General features: G+C 39.6%; 1 protein-coding gene across 1 annotated transcript; it reads right to left on the reverse strand.

Moving 5' to 3' along the window:
• Positions 1–1,324: 1,324 nt before the first annotated feature.
• LOC134675075 (arp2/3 complex-activating protein rickA-like) lies at positions 1,325–21,159 on the reverse strand. The gene is made up of 10 exons (XM_063533237.1): positions 20,402–21,159; positions 17,973–18,159; positions 10,332–10,453; positions 8,792–8,940; positions 7,301–7,458; positions 6,502–6,685; positions 5,793–6,225; positions 4,705–4,941; positions 4,260–4,480; positions 1,325–3,009 (listed from the first exon to the last, which is right to left on the reverse strand). The coding sequence occupies exons 1-9, from the start codon at positions 20,658–20,660 to the stop codon at positions 4,281–4,283; spliced, it is 1,929 nt and encodes a 642-aa protein (XP_063389307.1). The 5' UTR covers positions 20,661–21,159; the 3' UTR covers positions 1,325–3,009; positions 4,260–4,280.
• Positions 21,160–21,726: the final 567 nt, after the last annotated feature.

The following is a 21,726-nucleotide window of genomic DNA, read 5'->3' on the forward strand; positions in this document are numbered from 1 at the left end:
ATTCCGACAAGGTACACGACATTTTTGGCACCGTATGGCACCGATGATGCCAAAAATACGGGGGTGCGCGGGACGAGGTGAGCGAAGTCCCGTGCCGTGATTGGTCCGTTCAAAGACACGGAAGTCACACAAAGACACTTTCGACTCGAACATGGAGTAAATTTACCGTATGCGTGGCAGAGGGGGTAGCGCGACTATGCTCAGTCTGGAGGATGTTTTATGACGCGCCGCGCACGATATGCGTGGCATTCAAAGGATTAAATCCACAATTTGTCAAAGGACTGTCTCATTTCAATCATAGACAGAGAGAATCATACTATATTTGTCTTACACTGGTACTAGCACCCAAAAGAAAAGGACGAGTATAGTTTTCATGGTTGTTATGGGCTGACAAATTGGTTTGACCAAGTATACTAACGAAAGTTCGGTAACAGAGCAATATTATGATGGCATCCGGCTCACCTGATGATGGAACCGAAGATGGCTACAGGAACTTGGTAAAAAAGACCTCACCGGAATCAACTTTTGAAAATTTCTGGCTTTTAGAATAGTGTCGATGACTATTGAAAGAAAAGTCGGCGATACTTGGGCAATACTGAAAGTTTCTAGATTCTGATATATGAGACGACTTATTTTTTCTAAGTGGCCAGTTCCAGGAATTTTCAGTCTGCCCTAAGTATAAGATAGTATCAGAAATGTGTTTTTAGGGTTCCGTACCCAAAGGGTAAAACGGGACCCTATTACTAAGACTTCGCTGTCCGTCCGTCCGTCCGTCCGTCTGTCACCAGGCTGTATCTCACGAACCGTGATAGCTAGACAGCTGAAATTTTCACAGATGATGTATTTCTGTTGCCGCTATAACAACAAATACTAAAAACAGAATAAAATAAAGATTTAAATGGGGCTCCCATGCAACAAACGTGATTTTTGGCCAAAGTTAAGCAACGTCGGGAGTGGTCAGTATTTGGATGGGTGACCGTTTTTGTTTTTGCTTTTTTTTTGCATTATGGTACGGAACCTTTCGTGCGCGAGTCCGACTCGCACTTGCCCGGTTTTGACTAATGTTGCTTTGCCCATCGGCATATTGTGGTACAGAATGTAGTGTATGATTATTTTCCATCGTATTTTCACGGAAACTTACGAACGTGTCTTGCTATTTCCGTCAGTCTCGGTACAAAAAGTACTGAGGTTGACTGAAGTAGCATGACAAATACGAACGTTTCCGAGAAAATACGATGGAAAACAATTATGCAATACATATGTATTGGCGTGGTCAGTGCTGCTTATACTTATTGTATATAAAATATGCATATAAATAAAATACTTATTATCGATACATCGTTTATTTCAATAAAAGTTCAAAAATACTCTTAACACATAAACCTTGTTTTCAAATCCCAAATACTAAAATAACAATTTAATTACCTCTATTTCGAACCAATGTCTTGTTAATGCTAGAAAAATGATATAAATTAGTTTATTAAAGTATCATTTTAGTATTTGTTATTTATATGAAAACAGAGCTTAAATAATAATACTTCATCTTATTTTAATTTGACAGAAATGGCACCAAAGGTAACTTGTGTTTTAGTAAACATGTCAAAAAATTTAGAAATATTTCCCTATCTACTGGCATTTAAATAAGAATATTAAACATATGTCAATTTGTCTGTTTGCTTAAATAATCGGATGTCATAAAACATTATTACTAACAAGTCAATATATATATTCACCACAACCAAAAATTTGGCTCCTTTAAACTTAAAAATTTCAGAGAAATTTCATTTTGGAAACGAAATATTTAAAAATTTATATAAGGTTCTAAAATTTATCTATGTGGAAATTACGTAATTTTAGAAATTTTCCGAATGAAAATCAATATAATGTTATGATTTTTCTTGACTTGTTACTAATAAGTTCTAGTCCTATCACTAAAATATTAAATTTACAACATAACTATACTTATAACTAACGTATACTTAACAATAACAACTAATGATCTATAGAGTATTCAGATCAATATCACTTATTTAATAGTTAAGTCTCATTTATATACCAATCAAAAATAAATATATATTTAAATAGACACTCCGATATTAAATTCAGATTTTTAACATGATATGTCAGTGAAAATACATAAAAATATTTATTTCGACAGAAAAACGTTCAACTTGTGGAATTAATTATTTTTTATTTATGAAAAATATGAGACTAATATTTGTATAATTAAATAGAAAATGACATAAATACTAAAACGTCCAACAAAAATGTTGGAAGTGATTTAATTTCAATCTAAATTCTACTTTTAAAATAATAAAAGTAGATATAAAATGCAAGCTAAATTGAGCCTTAATGGCGAAGCAATAGCGTTCAGAATGTTCAAAACAGCCTAAAACTGGCTAAATGCATAAATTTTATCAAAAATGTCTTTACAATTCATACTATTCGATATAAAATACAAATAATGTCATGTCTTATTGGAATTAATATTTTAATGGCAACATTTTGTTATTTGGCAGTATATAAAATACTTACCAAAAATTTTACCTTTTGAACGCCAAACGGCGCATCCATTTGCCGTGCCACCATAAAGTAAGGTGCCACTGACGCCACGGGGGTAAAATAGTAGTTTATTGAATAAATAATGCCAACCTAAAGGTGGGGTGTTTTTCAGTAGATTTTCATCAAAAAACGATCGACGTCAAATGCCGTCTTTGGCGTCATTGTCACGATTTTGCGTTACGCCAATTGCCGTCTGTGGCGTTCAAATTGTTAAAAATAATATAAATCCCTTTTAACTCGTACTAACGTGAAAAACCACATTATGTAATTAAAATTCGTCTACAATGAAAGGTTTATAAATAACAATTTAGTATCCTAGTTGAGATTGTGACGAATACAAAGCAAATAATGTACTTATAAATAATTATGTAACATTAATAATTGACAAGCCGTGGTCACCGGAAGACTTTAGTCTATGGTAAAAGCTAAATTAGGTTTTTTCTTAATCTCCTTCATACCTAGAATAAGAAAAAATCGTATATTAGAAGGAATCAGAAATATTACGCATACTTTTAATAAGGAAGAGTTCTGTCAAAGATAATTTGAAATAGAGACGAATTGTTAAAGTAAATTATGTAGCCACAGTAAATTTACTGCCATCTTTCGACAGAACATTAAAATTGTTAGAACGCCATTTGACTTTGATCCTTATTATTTCACTAATATGTGTTAATATGTTAAATAGGTATTTAAATTAACGCCATCTACTCGACACTAGGTCAAGGAGGACTAACTAGGAGGTATGGGAGCATTCCATAAAAATTGTCTAGCGTTTGTCCCGTACAAACGCGAATTTTCTGAAGATTTGCAGGCATAAGAGTTTCCTTTTCTATGAATGGTCAAAAATATGCACAAAAAAATAATCGCCTGCTTTAAATGCCGTCGTTATATTTTTTACAATCAAGACCGTCGGTCGTCGAAGCACCAACACACCATCACCACCTCGACGGCAGGGTTGGAGCCATAGCCGTTCGCCCGCCTGCTCCTCTTCAGCGCTGTTGAGTGTCACCCACCTGCTGAGGACCCTCGACCAGTACCGGATCTCGGATGCAAATTTAGACGGGCCTTGACCACCCACGAGTGAATAACCTTCTGCACCTAGTGCAACCTATTATTTATTCTGTGTTAAGACCAAAAATCACTTACTTGTCACGCCTGTTCCCCAACCCCCACCAAACTGGGTCTATGCATTCTCCTCTTCCTCAGCGTCCCCAGTATCGCCAACATTTCCTTCACGGCCTCAGGTTGCTCCTCCTTGGGTTTCCTCTCGAGGTCTTTATATGTACTGAGTTTGAACGCAATCCGCCAAGTGGCGCCCGGTTATTTTATTTTGACCATGGATTCCTTAATTATAATACTGCTAAGCCATCGACACTGAACCCCGAAGTAGCCGTAGATAAAGGTATGTTTATTTCGTGTGTGACATAACATAAAACTTACTAAATAATTACGATTATTTATAAATTAAGTGTCAGTTTATTTTATGCTTACGTATGGTATTTAGACAGTAAAATTTACTTACTGTCTTGTCACGCCTGTTTCCCAACCCCTACCAAACTAGGCCCCCTACCCCTACCTTTGGTTGTTTCTCCTTCTGTTTCTTCTCGAGGTCTTTATACGTACCGAGTTTGAACGCGATCCGCCAAATGGCGCCCAGTTACTTTATGTAGTAATATGTAGGTATGGTATTTAGACACTAAAATGTATTTACTTACTTGTCACGCCTGTTCCCCAACCCCCACCAAACTGGGTCTATGAACTCTCCTCTTCCTCAGCGTCCCCAGTATCGCCAGCATCTCCTTCACGGCCTCAGGTTGCTCCTCCTTGGGTTTCCTCTCGAGGAAGTTCTGGTCGCGCCGCCGCAGGGTGAAGTTGCCGCCTTTGATCTGGTCCACGATTGAGTCTATCGCTGGATCACCTGGAAATTTAATTCGTAAATATAGTTCCGTCACAGAACAAATAATAGTACTAGGTACAGAAGACTCACTCTCTAACAAAACGCGTCTGTTACGGTCAGGACAGATATGGCGGCTAGGTGGCGACAGCGCCACGCGCGTAATAGGGTAGATATTTGCTGAGAGGGTCCAATGGATTTACCCGAGTTTAAAGTTAAGCGACACATAGTCGGACAATAAAGCTTACCTCCATTCTGCACGCTCTTCTTCAAGCTAGCCTGCTTACTGGCCAACATATGCGCCATATCACTACCCCCTGTCGGTACGAACACTGCTGGCGGCGGCGGCGGCGGCGGCGGTGGAGGGGGTAACGCTGCGGGAGGGGGGAGGCTGGGAGGCGGCGGGGGGGAGAATACTGGCGCGGGGGGAGGGGAGGGGGTGGGAGATGCCGGGACAGCGGGAAGAGAGGGAGGCGGTGGCGGTGCTGTAACAAAATAATACATCTTAAGCTCATTTACATACAAATTATTTGTATGAACTATTATATTTTATAAAACTGTTAACTATCCTTGAATAGGTTCAGCGGACGCAAACGAGTTAACCAAAAACACGTTAAGACTGCTCATGTTATGTATTTCTTCTTCATGTATGTTTAAGTTTAATTTTTACAAAGTCCCAGCCATATTAGCAAATTTTGAAATGTGTTAGTTTTGTTAAATACAATTAAAACAATTTTTAGATTAATTAGAAGCCGGGAGCCGGAAGCGCTTCCAAGCGCTGCGCTGGTGGCCTAGCGGTGAGAGCGTGCGACTTGCAATCTGGAGGTCGCGGGTTCAAACCCCGGCTCGTACCAATGAGTGTTTCGGAACTTATGTACGAAATATCATTTGATATTTGCCAGTCGCTTTTCGGTGAAGGAAAACATCGTGAGGAAACCGGACTAATCCCAATAAGGCCTAGTTTCACCTCTGGGTTGGAAGGTCAGATGGCAGTCGCTTTCGTAAAAACTAGTGCCTACGTCAAATCATGGGATTAGTTGTCAAGCGGACCCCAGGCTCTCATGAGCCGTGGCGAAATGCCGGGATAACGCGAGGAAGAAGAGAAGCCGGGAGCCCCCAGGACGTTTTTTGGAACATTGGCTTGTGCATTGTATTTCTTCTTATTAACCATCTTATTTTAAAGCAAAGTTGAAGTTAAATTTGCATAACAACTTAACAACATATACACAATTTTATCCGTCTCAAAATTGCGTTGTCTATAATCTAATTGAAAACACTTTTAAATGATATACAAAAAAAAATACACGTACAAATGTTACAAAAACTTAACACTTACCAATCACCTCTTCTCTCTTCTCTTCCTTTTTCGGTCCACCTTCAAAGTAACTAATTCTCGACATTAGACTACCCTTCTTCGGCGGCGAAATTCTCACTTCCCTCCTATCTTCTACTACTTGTTCTTCTAACTTCTTCCCGTTTCGTTCTACTGACTTGTGTTCTATCTTACTTTCTTCTGTTAACTTCTGTTCTACTATCTTCCTTTCTTCTGCTAACTTCTGTTCTACTATCTTCCTTTCTTCTGCTAACTTCTGTTCTACTATCTTCCTTTCTTCAGCTAATTTCTGTTCTACTGTATTCCGTTCTTCTGCGAGTTTCCTTTCTGCTATTTCTGCTCGTTCTACGGCTTTCCTCGCGTCTTCTTCTGCTAGTCTGATCTTCTCTTCCCACAGAAGAATGTCTGTGTCCTCGTGTTTTTCTGCTAGTTTCAACTGTGAAAGATATTTGTAAAATTAAACCAATGTTTAATATTTTGTCAATTTATGTACGATGTTTTTAACCATTAGCCATATTTTGAAAAGTCAATAATGACTCGAATTCGCGCAAGTTTTTTATTAAATTGTAATAATAAATGCTCGGTGTACCCCTTACATTTCATTTATGTGTCCAAAGGGGCTCTACGTGTTGGCTTCGGCTGCGTGCACGCCTCCCAAAGGTCCGGAACACCATTGTTCCGTGATGGGAAAGACATACAAAGAAATACATACCTGCAGGTCTTCGATCTGGTCGCGATGCCTCACCGCCTGCTGTTCCAAGGCGTCCCGCAAACTATCCACTTCTCCGAGAAGCATGTTCAGTCGTTCGTCTAACTCCAGCTCCCCCATGAGCAGGGTGCTCTGGTGCGTGAGCACTTTCACGCGCTTCTTGGCGTCTCGGGCTTCCGATTTGTAACTGAAATTAATGTTAGACCAACATTAACTGGTGCCTCTGTCGGCGGCCGATCGTAAGATCAGGCAGATCGTAATGTTCCTGTGTAATGTTTTGACGAAGGGCAAACTGCCCAGAAATAGGAGCATCCCTTCGGGCAAATGAAGCTACCTAACGAACCTATCCTACCTAAATATTGGTTTAATGTGACTATCGTCAAAACATTACACAGGAACATTACGATCTGCTTCCGTCGACTCAGAGAACGGGTCAAAGATTTTCGCGTTTCACGATATGCCTAGGAATTTCACGATATGCCTGATCTTATTTATAGTTGATTTATAGTTAAACGGAGATGATTAACGCATTTTGTTGAAAATATAACATAGGTACTAGATTGGAACCTTGTGGAGCATCGCTATTAAAATGACATGACGGATACAACACACACTCAAAGGCCTTTCTAAAATTACAAAACCTTTTCTATTGTTATACTATCATCTAATAACATTTTTGTTTATACATTATACAACAAATGTAGTGTTTAAGAATTACATCCATGGTTAATAAGTTTAATTTTGCTGTATATCTTCTACTTTGTGGCCATTTTTTTTAAGATAGATTAAACAGTTTACTCACGTTTCAGCCATCTCTCTATCTTTATCAGCATGATCTTTGAGAGCTGTCACTTCTTCCATCAACAGTTTGGAGACTCTGTGGTGCCGCTCGATCTGGCTCTTCAGTTCTTCTAGCTCTTTCTCTTGCGCTGCTGTCTTCTCTTTCTCGGCGTCTAGCTCCTGAAAAAAGTAATTTAATGCATATCAGGTGAATCTATTTGTTTAAAGATTGGCTTATCCCTCTCTATGACGTTAAAAAGACCTCCAATTATTGACCATAATCATAATTAGCCTTAACTGATATTATTTCTCCAAACCGCCATCGGACTCTTGAGGCTTTCGTTTCTCCTACTATATTGGGCTCGGCCACTAGATCTTCGATTTCCTGGTTCTTGCGTATCCTCCACGAGCCATCTTCTCCGCGAGTGGGTCCCAGTATCTTCCGCGGTTTGGAGAGTGTACTCGGGCCGTCCGGATGGTCGACGACCAGTTGGGCGTCCTAGGCATCGCTGGTGCGATGAGGTCGTGAAAGATCTGAACGAGCTCGGTGCCGTCGATTGCACAGAAACGGCGCTAGACAGAGAAGCATGGCGGTCCTTAGTGTCAGAGGCCAAGATCCACTTCGGGTCACTGCGCCACGGCAGTAAGTAAGTAAGCAAGTGATATCATTACTACATCCGGATTTTTGATGAAATTTGTGGTTCCGTTTTTTGATGACCATTATATAATTTATACCTGAGCAAGTGCAGCGGTGGACTCATGAGCCTCGAACTCTTGTAATCGAGCCGCGCTTAGTTCTGCTTGGAGGGAGGCCACTTGCTAGCCGAGTTGTGCGAGGTGTATTAGATAATGAAGAGTTTTTGTACCTGGGCTAGAGCAGTGGACTCATGAGCCTCGAACTCTTGAAGTCGGGCCGCGCTTAGTTCTGCTTGGAGGGAGGCGACTTGCTAGCCGAGGTGAGCGAGGTGTATAGGTAATGAAGAGTATTTATACCTGGGCTAGAGCAGCGGTAGACTCATGAGACTCGAACTCTTATAGTGGAGCCGCGCTTAGTTCTGCTTGGAGGGAGGCGAGTTGCCAGCCGAGGTGTGCGAGGTGTATAGGTAATGAAGAGTATTTATACCTGGGCTAGAGCAGCGGTAGACTCATGAGACTCGAACTCTTATAGTGGAGCCGCGCTTAGTTCTGCTTGGAGGGAGGCGAGTTGCCAGCCGAGGTGTGCGAGGTGTATAGGTAATGAAGAGTATTTATACCTGAGCTAGAGCAGCGGTAGACTCATGAGACTCGAACTCTTATAGTGGAGCCGCGCTTAGTTCTGCTTGGAGGGAGGCGAGTTGCCAGCCGAGGTGTGCGAGGTGTATAGGTAATGAAGAGTATTTATACCTGAGCTAGAGCAGCGGTAGACTCATGAGACTCGAACTCTTATAGTGGAGCCGCGCTTAGTTCTGCTTGGAGGGAGGCGAGTTGCCAGCCGAGGTGTGCGAGGTGTATAGGTAATGAAGAGTATTTATACCTGAGCAAGTGCAGCGGTGGACTCATGAGCTTCGAACTCTTGAAGTCGGGCCGCGCTTAATTCAGCTTGTAGTGAGGCCACTTGCTTGCTGAGGTCAGAGACGGTCTGCTTTAGAAACTCCACCTCTTCATTGCTGCTCGTGTCTGAAGCTGAGAAAATAGATATTTTAGCAACAATTCAACGCACTATCGGTCTAGGAATCTCGTTTTAGTATACCTGTATTAACCTTTAATATCTAAAAATCCTTGTCATTGCCATTGAAACCTGCCTAAGGACAAAGTTTGTGAATGTTTTATTTCATTGTGCATTGTTTTAGGTTGTAAGTTTTACTATTCTTTTTACTGTATTTTATATTTACTTTTATACCTTTTATTATATTGTATTGTATTTCTTGCCTGCCAAATAACGAATTTATTATTCGAATTTAAGCTGTTGTGAGACATACTAACATTGAATAATACACTAAAAACAAGCGAATCTAAACCGTAAAATTATTCAATATTCAATTTATTATTATTAAAACTTTAGATTGAACATAATCAGTTTCTGTTGGGGGCAAAAAATGCTGTAAGATTGACTGGTTCTGTTGTCATATATCATTCATGTAGGTATGTACCATTTTCACAACACCTGTATTATAGCACTATAGTTTTCATACCCAAAATGCCTTTATTTTGTTTTTATTAAATCTAAATATTATAGATTTTTTTTGTGTGTTTTTTTTTATCTGTATTTTGTATGTAATTCGACATTAAGAGACCATATACATCTCTTAGTAATTGTAATACGTTAGATTGAATTGTTAGTTTTATTTTATAAAATTGTTGATGTTATTATTTTTGCTTTTATGTAAATTCAATGTTGACGTGTAAAAGTACCCTTGTGGCCTATTTGCTGAATAAATGTTGATGTTTGATGTTTGATTGCAGTTTTGTGCCTGTGAAAGTGGTCAGATAAGTAAATTTTTTTATATATTAAAGTTAAAATAGCAATAAGGTCACGGTCAGTATGGTGACGGTTTTCATACGCACAAAACTATGTAAATATCAAGCTGTACGAAAATTCTTGATCAAATTAATACTCTTTACAACTGTGGGTAACAGATAAACAATAATATAGTTTATCAATAGACTGTCTCTTATCAATCATAGACAGAGATAATCATGCTATCTTTGTCTTACACTAGTACTAGCACCCAAAAGGAAAGGATGAGTATAGTTTTCCTGGTTCTTACTGACTGGCAAATTGGTTTGACCAACTAAGTATATTGGCAGTTGGAGGATCCGAAAGAATGCTGAAATAGAACATCTGATATCCGAGCTGAACATAATAGGTGAGGCCAAAGCGCATCGTCTCCGCTGGCTTGGCCACCTCGGAAGGATGGGCGAAGATCGGGCAGCCAAAAGGGCCTACATGGGTCGACCAACTGGGCGCCGTCCTGTTGCTCGTCCTAAATACCGTTGGGCAGATAGAGTGGAGGTAGATCTCCGTGAGCTAGGCGTAAGTAAGTAAGTAAGTAACTATACATATTTGATCTTACCGGTGGAGTTGGAGTCTGTAAAGTCGATTTCGGCATGCGCAGGCAGAGCGTGTAGAATGGCCTGGCTCCGCCGTTTCAGTTGCTTGTTCTGCTTGTACCATTCGCCAGCTTGCTGCATTACCCTGGGGAAGAAATATACAGATATTATAGAAATGTACTTGTTTATGGGTGAATCAACTTTTTCTTGTCACTCTTAATATATTAGTTATTTCGTATTTAAATGAACCAAACTTGAAATTCTTGTAAAAATAAAGGCCTTTCCATAATGGGACATCTATTAAGCACGTTTGTAGAACATGGTACAGCAGCTCTTCTAAGAAACTATGCTACTATTGTGTCCTGGCTGAAGGGACGGAATAACAACAAGAAATAGTTGATCGACCCTTATGATATGTAAGGTTAGGGTTGACAATGTTGAGATAAGAAATAAGATTTTGGCAACAATATTATTGGTACAAGCTTTTATCGCTGAGTCGCTGACTGAACTTTTCTTTCCACAAGCAACTAACACTCATCGAGACAATTCTAACAACCCCAAACACAAGTAGTTTGCGTTGTTTCATCACAGAATTCCTATGGCCACCTCCTGTCTTAGTCATCAGATCAGCTCCAGGTTATCATAATATTGCATTGTCATCCGTTTTACACATGTATGCAAAATTTCAGCTCAATCGGAAATCGGGAAGTGGGTCAAAGGGAAAGTTAAATAAAAGCTTGTAAAAATGGAATATTCTACATTCATTTCTTATAATGGACATTCATTTCTTCAAAAATCCGTACATTAAATCTCTTATTCCAAAAACTTTTGTGGGCCCAATGACAGCAATGACCCTAAACTAAACCCCTTAACTCTTCTTCAAGCTTTCCTCTGTCCAGCTCCGAACTTATAGCTATCTTCTAGATAGTGGTTAGTTGACGTTTCTAAAATCCTGACAGTCGCCAAGCCTACTCCCTATCCAAATTTTACAATCCCGATACCTATGTTTATGTTTAAAGATCTGGGCTGGATTCAATCTAGGTCCCAGCCTACGTTGAATATACCGCCTGTGGCCTGTAATACGAGCAAAAAATTAAACTGTAGGCTGTACTCCTCATACTGCCCAACATTTGTTCAGCAACTTTTAAAAATAACTTGTGGTTTGTTTTTTATTACACTTTAAAGTTTATTCTAAGACGCAATGTATTGCGAATTTTGTTATGTTAATCACATTGATATGGCGAGGCGATGGCGTCCATTGAAGATATATTTATTTTGTATGAAAAATAGGGACTCTAAATACTTCATATTTTTTTAAACTTGTTGAACAAAAGTGTCATCGTTTGAGGAGTACAATCTATGTTTTAATTATTTGCTCGTGTTACAGGCCACACCCGGTATAAAAAACTTTAACACTACTTACATTTTGAACAGCTACTTAATTATGGCAATCCGTTAATAAAAACACATCACAAATCTCACTGATACAACAAAACTACGAATCCCGCCAAATATTAAACGGTCGCCATTTTCTTTTCCGTGTTTTTTTTTTATTCACACAAAGCACAGGCGTTGTAAGTGTAGCCAGATCTGACACTGCAAATGTCCTACGAAAGTGAAAATCACTTTGAAATTATAATTTTTTGGCATAATCTTTAATGTTGTGTCATAATCTCATAAGGCTTTCTAGATTCCGATGATCATATGCAATAAGGACGAGATTTGCATTTTATTCGTGTTTGGAAGTAAATTAAATTAATTTGCGAACTTTAATGGTTTTCGTACCTATGTCGGCGGGCGATCGTAAGATCAGGCATATCGTGAAATTCTTAGGCGTATCGTGAAACGTGAAAATCTTTGACTCGTTCCCTGAGTCGACGGAGCCCCGCTAAGCGGGGCTCCTATTTCTGGGCAGTTTGCCCTTCGGGCATCTGAAGCAACCTAACGAACCTACCCTACCTATATATTGGTTTAATGTGACTATCGTCAAAACATTACACAGGAACATTACGATCTGCCTGATCTTACGATCGGCCGCCGACACCTACATGACAAGAGTTTGTTGGTTGTAGGTAATATTGGCACATAGCTAATTTAAATGCCATATCGATAACTTCATATGACTGAAATAAAATCAATTATCAATATTACAATACGCTATATTAATGATGGAATTATCATTTATGCGATTGCTGTTTATCCGCTATATTCTCAAACCTCGTAACTCCATTATTTCAAGAACTAGGATTTGCAACTTTAAGCAACAATACTTAAAGTTGCAAACCTCTTAACTCCTTCGGAGGAGATACGAGGTTTGCGGCTTTAGCCGACGAAAATGTGTTATTTGGACCAGCAAAATCATTCATCATTTTCATGGCACTGTATCAATCATAAAAGAAACGAACAAAGTGATGAGGTGTCGTTAATAAACTTCATATTTACATAGAAACTTGACATTAATCATGACATTCCCACACTTAGTCACTGCAAACGCTATGCAAAGTAAGCTTGGTTCGACTGTACATATTTACTGTTCTAATTCCTGTGATTAATTGTCAATATCTGAGAGACAGAGCTTTGCTCGGAAAACATAAATATGTACTCAAGAACGCACGTTTTCCCAGAGATAAGACCTAGCTAGGTCGATTTTTCGCCCCCGAAAACCCCCACATAGCAAATTTCATCGAAAACGTTAGAGCCGTTTCCGAGATCCCCGAAATATATATATACCTAAATAAACCAGAATTGCTCGTTTAGAGGTATTAGATTAATCTGCCAAAAAGATGTGCAATTAAATAAATAAATAAATATTGTGGACATCTTTACACAGATCAACCTAGCCCCAAAGCTTGTACTATGGGTACTAGGCGACGATATACGTGCTTATATATATAAATACATACTTATCGTCTTCTTCTTCCTCGCGTTATCCCGGCATTTCCCCATGGCTCATGAGAGCCTGGGGTCCGCTAAACAACTAATCCCATGATTTGACGTAGGCACTAGTTTTTACGAAAGCGACTGCCATCTGACCTTCCAACCCAGAGGGTAAACTAGGCCTTATTGGGATTAGTCCGGTTTCCTCACGATGTTTTCCTTCACCGAAAAGCGACTGGTAAATATCAAATGATATTTCGTACATAAGTTCCGAAAAACTCATTGGTACGAGGCGGGGTTCGAACCCGCGACCTCCAGATTGCAAGTCGCACGCTCTCACCGCTAGGCCACCAGCGCTCCAGATAAATACATACTTATATACATAGTAAACACCCATGACTCAGGAACAAATATTAGTGTTCATCACACAAATAAATGCCCTTACTGGGATTCGAACCCAGGACCATCGGCTTAGCAGGCAGGGTCAGTACCCACTAGGCCAGACCGGTCGTCGTCCTAAATTGAATCATTTATTAGAGGAAAGTAGGCAGATGAATAATAAACATATTAAATAAAACCAGTTATGGTTGGAGCGTCAGAAATTTCGCAAGCGCCTTTCACGGACATCATGATCCGCCGGGCTAGCACATGACTAGCGCGACAGTATCTCGCGGCGACTACCCGTCCCTCTTTAATTAACATAGTTAGAAAAAGACGGTTAATCAATGTCGCCGCGAGACACTGTCGCGTCAATCATGTGCTAAGCCTACTAGTCGTCTTTCCTAGTGGAAAGTAAAAGTATAAGGGGTCATCCATTAATTACGTCACACGTTTAGGGGGTGGGAGGGGGTCAAGAAAATGTGACATGTTGTGACATGGGGGAGGGGGGAGTCACAAATATTGTGACGTCATTTTAACTTCATCACTATTCATCAGTAACCGAGATTAATTTATATTTTTTTATTTGCTGTACATTTAAATAATGAGGTTTCGGAAGTAGGTAATTTTCGTTCCTAATTGGTTTTGTGTTATAAAATTACTAATATTTATTTTCCCAAAAATATTTTTTTATTAAAAAAATATTGCCAATTTCGTTGAAAACAAAATGTGACGTCACACCAGGTGGGGAGGGATTTGCAGTGGCGGATTTGCAGTCTTTGCCGCCCTAGGCCCCAAGCCCTGTAGCCGCCCCTTTCTCAGCATCAGCACCCATCATATTGACTACATTTAGATCAAGCAACGAAAAGGTAAAGGTATGCTTGGGACACATTTTTAACTTAGTAACTTTTTTGGACTCGTTAGGAGGTGAAGGATATCAAAAGTCCCCTTGAGCGGGGGTTTGGGTTGAAGGTCACATTTTTCGGTTTTTCGCTTATTATATCTCTGAAACTATACGTCCTTGACATGACATGATCATAGGAACATAAAAAATAAGTTTTACGAAAAAAATAAGCAAATACTTATTCATTTTATTTTAAGTGACGGTTTTACCAATAACATTGACTTTTTATGTACCTACAAAAACATTCTAAAAATCTAAAAAAGATAACGTAAGAAAAACATTTTTTTTGCCTATTTTCTTGAATAACTGCTAAACTATTTATCCTAAAATTATTAAAAAAAAATATTTGAGATTCTTTCTTACAATGAACTCTTTGATTTGATATATGTAACACGATATAGTTTGAAAAACTTTATTTTTAAATTTTCTCATTTAAATGGCCTCCATATTTAAAATTAGTTTATTTTCGTTACACGTCCAAAGATGGCTTTGGGTCACAAACTTACATATGTGTGCCAAATTTCTACTTACTTGGTCCAGCAGTTTCGGAGAAAATAGGCTGTGACAGACGGACAGCCAGACGCACGAGTGATCCTATAAGGATTCCGTTTTGAAGTACGGAACCCTATAAACGGGGAACAAGGCGCGAAGGCGTCAACAATCTGCGAATTGACGTCACACTCGCGTTCGCGGCTTCGCGCCGCAATTCGCGCACAAGTGTGGAGGGCCCTCAAGATATCGTAAAAATTGTAGCTTGTAGCAAATTTAAACAACTTTCATTTTGTATAATCATCACGTCGTTAGAACGCATAGTTTCCGATAACTGAAAAATGTGACCTTCAAACCCCTCTTTTCCCCCGGCTCAAGGGCTACGGCCGGGGACTTTTGATATGTTTGCTTTTGGTATGTTTTGATAGTCCAAATAAAGTTAGGTACGAAGTCAAAAATTGTGTTTCAAGCATTTCCCTCTATATGTAAATTTTTTTGAGAATTCGTTGCCTGGCCTGGCCTTTTGAGTTATTTTTTGTTATCATCAGCGAATTTTTTGTCACAATTTGCCGCCCCTAATATTTCGCCGCCCTAGGCCCGGGCCTACTGTGCCTTATGGGAAATCCGCCACTGGGGATTTGCAAAATGTGACCAAGTGTGACAAGGAGGGGGGTCAAAAAACCTAGAAATCCGTGTGACGTAATTATTGGATGATCCCTAAATATTATCCTTTAGCTTTAATACTGAAACGAAAACGTTTGTTAAAATGATCAACAATATGCCACAATTGCCGCAGTAAAATATTTGTCAGCGTATTTTTAATCCATCCTATATTATAAACAAAATAAATATCTAGCGGTATAGACAGTCAGCAGCAGAAGTTGCTAAGCGGGCGAGGTGTTCAAAACAATCTTGACGCGACTCTTATTGTTAAGGGTATAAGAGCGTGTCAAGGTAATTGTGAACATCTCGCCCGCTTAACAACTTCTGCTGCTGACTGTACCTAGAAGAAATGAATTAAGAGCAAAATGATAAGGATAATAAACATGTGCATAATTTCCCCAGTGATAAGATACGATAATGCACTCGTATTGTGCTGTCAATTATTGTCATAGAGGAATTCTCTTATCTCTCTAGAGAGATAAACACAAACATTAGAACGACAAGAAGTCTTTTATTATTAATACGTATATCCGCTCTATAGTCTGTATCTTTAGGTATTTAAAAAACCGGACAAGTCCGAGTCGGACTCGAGCACCGAGGGTTCCGTACCCAAAGGGTAAAACGGGACCCTATGACTCCGCTGTTCGTCCGTCTGTCACCAGGCTGTATCTTACGAACCGTGATAGCTACACAGTTACTAAAAAACCGGGCAAGTGCGAGTCGGACTCGCGCACGAAGGGTTCCGTACCCTAATGCAAAAAAAGGCAAATAAAAAACGGTCACCCATCCAAGTAATGACCCCGCCCAACGTTGCTTAACTTCGGTCAAAAATCACGTTTGTTGTATGGGAGCCCCACTTAAATCTTTATTTTATTCTGTTTTTAGTATTTGTTGTTATAGCGGCAACAGAAATACGTCATCTGTGAAAATTTCACGGTTTTTGAGATACAGCCTGGTGATAGACGGACGGACGGACAGCGGAGTCTTAGTAATCGGGTCCCGTTTTACCCTTTGGGTACGGAACCCGGAAGAGTAAACAAAATCTACACTCAAATGGGGCCAGTTGAGGGTAGATGAAAACATTACGTCACGATCAAATAATGAAGGTTAAACACAAGTCATTCAGTGACATATCCAGGCGGTTTTGTATTTGGTTAACCAATAAACGTTATAACTACCCGAAAACGTAGATATTGTTTGTTTACTTTTTTTTTAAATACCTAACGATATGAACATAGGTTCTAGTCTAGTGTTATATGCTCTGTGACTCACTTCTGCATGACCTGCTCGTCCACCTCCCTCTGGTTCTGCAGCTGCTGGTACTCCTGGAACAGCTTCTCGGACACGTCTCGCAGCACCGAGAGCTCCCGCTCGCGCTCCGCGAGTGAACCCGCGAGGCGGGCGCGCTCGTCGAGATACAGACTATAGTGTTATTATATGCTCTGTGACTCACTTCTGCATGACCTGCTCGTCCACCTCCCTCTGGTTCTGCAGCTGCTGGTACTCCTGGAACACCTTCTCGGACACGTCTCGCAGCGCCGAGAGCTCGCGCTCGCGCTCCGCGAGTGAACCCGCGAGGCGGGCGCGCTCGTCGAGATATAGACTATAGTGTATTATATGCTCTGTGACTCATTTCTGCATGACCTGCTCGTCCACCTCCCTCTGGTTCTGCAGCTGCTGGTACTCCTGGAACAGCTTCTCGGACACGTCTCGCAGCACCGAGAGCTCCCGCTCGCGCTCCGCGAGTGAACCCGCGAGGCGGGCGCGCTCGTCGAGATACAGACTATAGTGTTATTATATGCTCTGTGACTCACTTCTGCATGACCTGCTCGTCCACCTCCCTCTGGTTCTGCAGCTGCTGGTACTCCTGGAACACCTTCTCGGACACGTCTCGCAGCGCCGAGAGCTCGCGCTCGCGCTCCGCGAGTGAACCCGCGAGGCGGGCGCGCTCGTCGAGATATAGACTATAGTGTATTATATGCTCTGTGACTCATTTCTGCATGACCTGCTCGTCCACCTCCCTCTGGTTCTGCAGCTGCTGGTACTCCTGGAACAGCTTCTCGGACACGTCTCGCAGCGCCGAGAGCTCCCGCTCGCGCTCCGCGAGTGAACCCGCGAGGCGGGCGCGCTCGTCGAGATACAGACTATAGTGTTATTATATGCTCTGTGACTCACTTCTGCATGACCTGCTCGTCCACCTCTCTGGTTCTGCAGCTGCTGGTACTCCTGGAACAGCTTCTCGGACACGTCTCGCAGCGCCGAGAGCTCCCGCTCGCGCTCCGCGAGTGAACCCGCGAGGCGGGCGCGCTCGTCGAGATACAGACTATAGTTTATTATACGCTCTGTGACTCACTTCTGCATGACCTGCTCGTCCACCTCCCTCTGGTTCTGCAGCTGCTGGTACTCCTGGAACAGCTTCTCGGACACGTCTCGCAGCGCCGAGAGCTCGCGCTCGCGCTCCGCGAGTGAACCCGCGAGGCGGGCGCGCTCGTCCGAGAGCAGGTTGAAGCGGCGCTGCAGGTCTTCATGTTCGCGTTTAGCTGTGAAAGATATTTTGTTAACAATTGTTAAGAAGGCAACATTATTTAGGTTGGTATTTATTCTTGATAAACGTCTTTTTATAAAAAGGGATTAAATATTTAAATTACGTACATTCATTCAAAAAAAAACAATACACTATAAAGATATGTTTCGCTATATGTACCTATAATGAGAAGCCTCTAGCCTTGGTAAGCGTTGCAGTAGCATGTAAGTGTATTTAAAGTATGAAGTTCCTCTAGTTTCATAGATAAAAACTAAAATGCACCATATTTTCAAAATTACGCCCCTTTCGAATGACCTGCCCCAAATTTTGTTATGTTATGTTATATATGAATTGCTTAATACGCTTCAACATATCTCCAAATACTAGAGTCAGACCAAGAAAAGCCTGCAGCGGATTTAATAGCCCACGCAGTGCAAGTATTATTTTAAATGTCAAACTTCTATGAAATTATGTACATATAAATAACACTGGCACTACGAGGGCTATGAACATTGCTGCAGACTTTTTGTGGCTTAACTCTATCTACTTGCTGTATATTCTTTGTATGTATAATGTATTACAGTTTTAGTAACAAAACCAAATACCAGACATAGGTAGGTATAAGTTTCCCGTTCAGCATATCATTTTAAATAAATAAATAAGGACATTATTACACAGATTGACTAAATCCCACAGTAAACTCAATATATAAATACTTAAATACATATAAAAGACCCATGACTCAGGTACAGATATTTGTGTCCATCACACAAATAAATGCCCTTACCCGGATTCAAACCCAGAACCATCGGCTTCATTCCAGGGTCACTAACTAATTAGCGGTTTGGTTTAACAAAAGATAACAATGCCATTCATCGTCAGGTATTCTCTCAAGCGGAATGCGTATCCCAACATTTTAAAATCATACAACTATGTATAATAATATTCAAGTACCTTTATAGTAAATGTATGAATGAAAACATATATTTTCAGGCAACTATTGGCCCATAGATAAATACCTTAAAACTAGCATACATATTATTACAAAATATATCTTAAAACTAAAAACACAATTATGAATCATATAGAAACAAGTATATTAACAACTTTAGTGATGAAATATGATTAGATCTAGATTGACACCTGCTTGCCTTCAATATTCAAGGATTTGTCATCCAGATAGGAATTCATAACAGTATGTTGCTGTTTAAAGTTACACTATAGTAGGTAAGTATGTATTTTACATTCTGTTGTGACACATTTATGGGTAAAACTTATATTAATAACAAAAATATGTGATAATCTTAAGGAAGACAAGCAAAATATTACCTAAGCTTTTAGTCATAAATACCGGGTAAATGTACAGTCACTTTCGACACGTAATTCTATGTTCTTAAGTAAAATAGTCGACAACCTACCTTGGACTTTCAGAAGTAGGTCAAAAGGAAGTTAAAAAGAAATTAAACGCTTTAAAATCGGTAAGGAACAGAAACAAGCTCGATAAGGAACAAGTAATTGCTTTTAAACGACCATATAAAGGTAAACGTGATAAAAATATCATTACCTTGTGCGTCTTGAGGTTAAACTATATCGAAGACGAAATCAACACATCTCACGTATTGTATTACACTTTCAATGTCGTTTTATGTTAAATTTGTTTGATTATGTAAATAAATAACTTTGCATTACAAGCTCTCTTTTGCATTATAAAAGCAATTACTTCGCAAAATTAAATAAGCCAAGTTGTTTTCTCTTTGTTGTCAAACAAAAACTTTGTTTTGACATTTCAATTTCAATGACCTTAAAGCCGTTTTTAATGAAAAAAAAAAAACAAATAGAGTTGCGCTATTTACCAAACGTAAGTCGATATATCGATTTTAATAAAAACATCTTGTTATTTATTTCAACATAAGTTGTGTTTTGGTTATGCTTGAAAGGTTCGCCTTTGTTATGTAGTGCGCAGTTTCTTGAACACAGGTATAAGTCAGATCAATAAATATTAAGACAATCTATAACTATTCAATACAAATGTCTACAGTTAGAATCTAATTCATTAAAGTATGACTCTTTCAAAGAGTGAGCGCTATAAAACTTTAAGAATACGTAATGCATATGCAACAGGTTATCATCTGATTCACTGTCATAATCCGACAAATACGCGAATAGGATTTCCACTCATGTTTTCTTTTTGCAAACCTGTCAAGACCGAGCATGCGCAGTAACAATTTAAGTAAAAAAAAAGCTAAAACAAAACATACCTTTTTCGGATTTGAGTAGGCTGGATTTGTGTTTTCTTTCGGCTTCTTCATATCGGTTTTTCCACTTTTCAACGTAAGTTGCAGCAACAATATTCGCTTCCTTGGTGTGGTGCGCGTCGGGCGGCGTCATCCTGGCCGCTGTCGCGCGCGGTATCCTCGTGGCCGCGCCGCCTCCCGGACAGAGCGAGACAGCGCTCCGCACCGCACACGGGCTGTTGCTCGCGATCGCAAATACATTATCACCGTTCCTTTTAATCATTTTTGCATTCGATTTTTACCGCGAACGATCGCTCGCCTCGCATCACGTATGCATTCACGTGGCCCGATCAACAGGCTGGCGGAACACTAAATTAATTGACGAAGCTCTTTGTTCCCGTTGAGGAAAATACCGCGGTCTCACGTTGATTGTATAGTCGGTCTGTAATGAGAGAAATTGTAAAAGCGTAGAACGGCGTTGAGTGTCAGAGTGCAACTAAAGTTAACTTGTGCTTGTGATATGATAATGAAACATCGTCTTTGTGAGTCACAGTAGCGGGGTTTATGTTCATTGTTTACATTAGACGCTTGCCTCATATGTGGTACTCGAGCCTTCGTAGTCTCGTCATAGAATTTAGTAGAAATTAACCATCGTAATCTTGCATGAGCACGATAGGTGCTGATTATGTTATCATAGTATATTATGATTTACGTTTAGATATTATGCAATTGGAATATTTGTAGTTTTAAAGAAATTAATCGTCAATTCGACGAAAACTAGTTTTGTTTACCAATGAAGAGTATGAAGTCACAGTTTCTTGTTGATGTTTTTTGTTTAATATGGCGAATGTGTTTATAAATGTTTTATTTTTCTTAGTTAATCGTAGTTTGATACCTAGCTACAAATAGATTTTAGAAATATTTTCATAAATAGATTTTGTAGTTTGTTTTTATATATATGAATGTCTAATTACAGTAATAAATTATCATCTTTATGTTTTATTAAATTAAAGTAAACTAAACCCAAACAAAAAATGAATAAATAATGACACATGTCCCACCATAAGATGGTTTTTGTTTTATAATTAAAACAAAATGATTACATTATAAAATAAAGCGATCCTTCTATCAACAGTAGGTAATAATAGAATCAGTTATATATAATATAAAAATACCTCAAGCACAGTATAGCTACTAGTCACTGTACAATCACAGTTTATACGCACAGCACAAAGAATGTCCACAAACAATATAAAACAGCGAACACCAAAAAACAAAACACTGCTGTTAAAGTCCGCACCGAAAACGCACTGAAAGCATTTGGTCCAAGTATGGCTGACGGGAATTCT

Source organism: Cydia fagiglandana, chromosome 21 (assembly GCF_963556715.1).
Source record: "Cydia fagiglandana chromosome 21, ilCydFagi1.1, whole genome shotgun sequence".
In the NCBI taxonomy this organism is placed as follows: domain Eukaryota; kingdom Metazoa; phylum Arthropoda; class Insecta; order Lepidoptera; family Tortricidae; genus Cydia; species Cydia fagiglandana.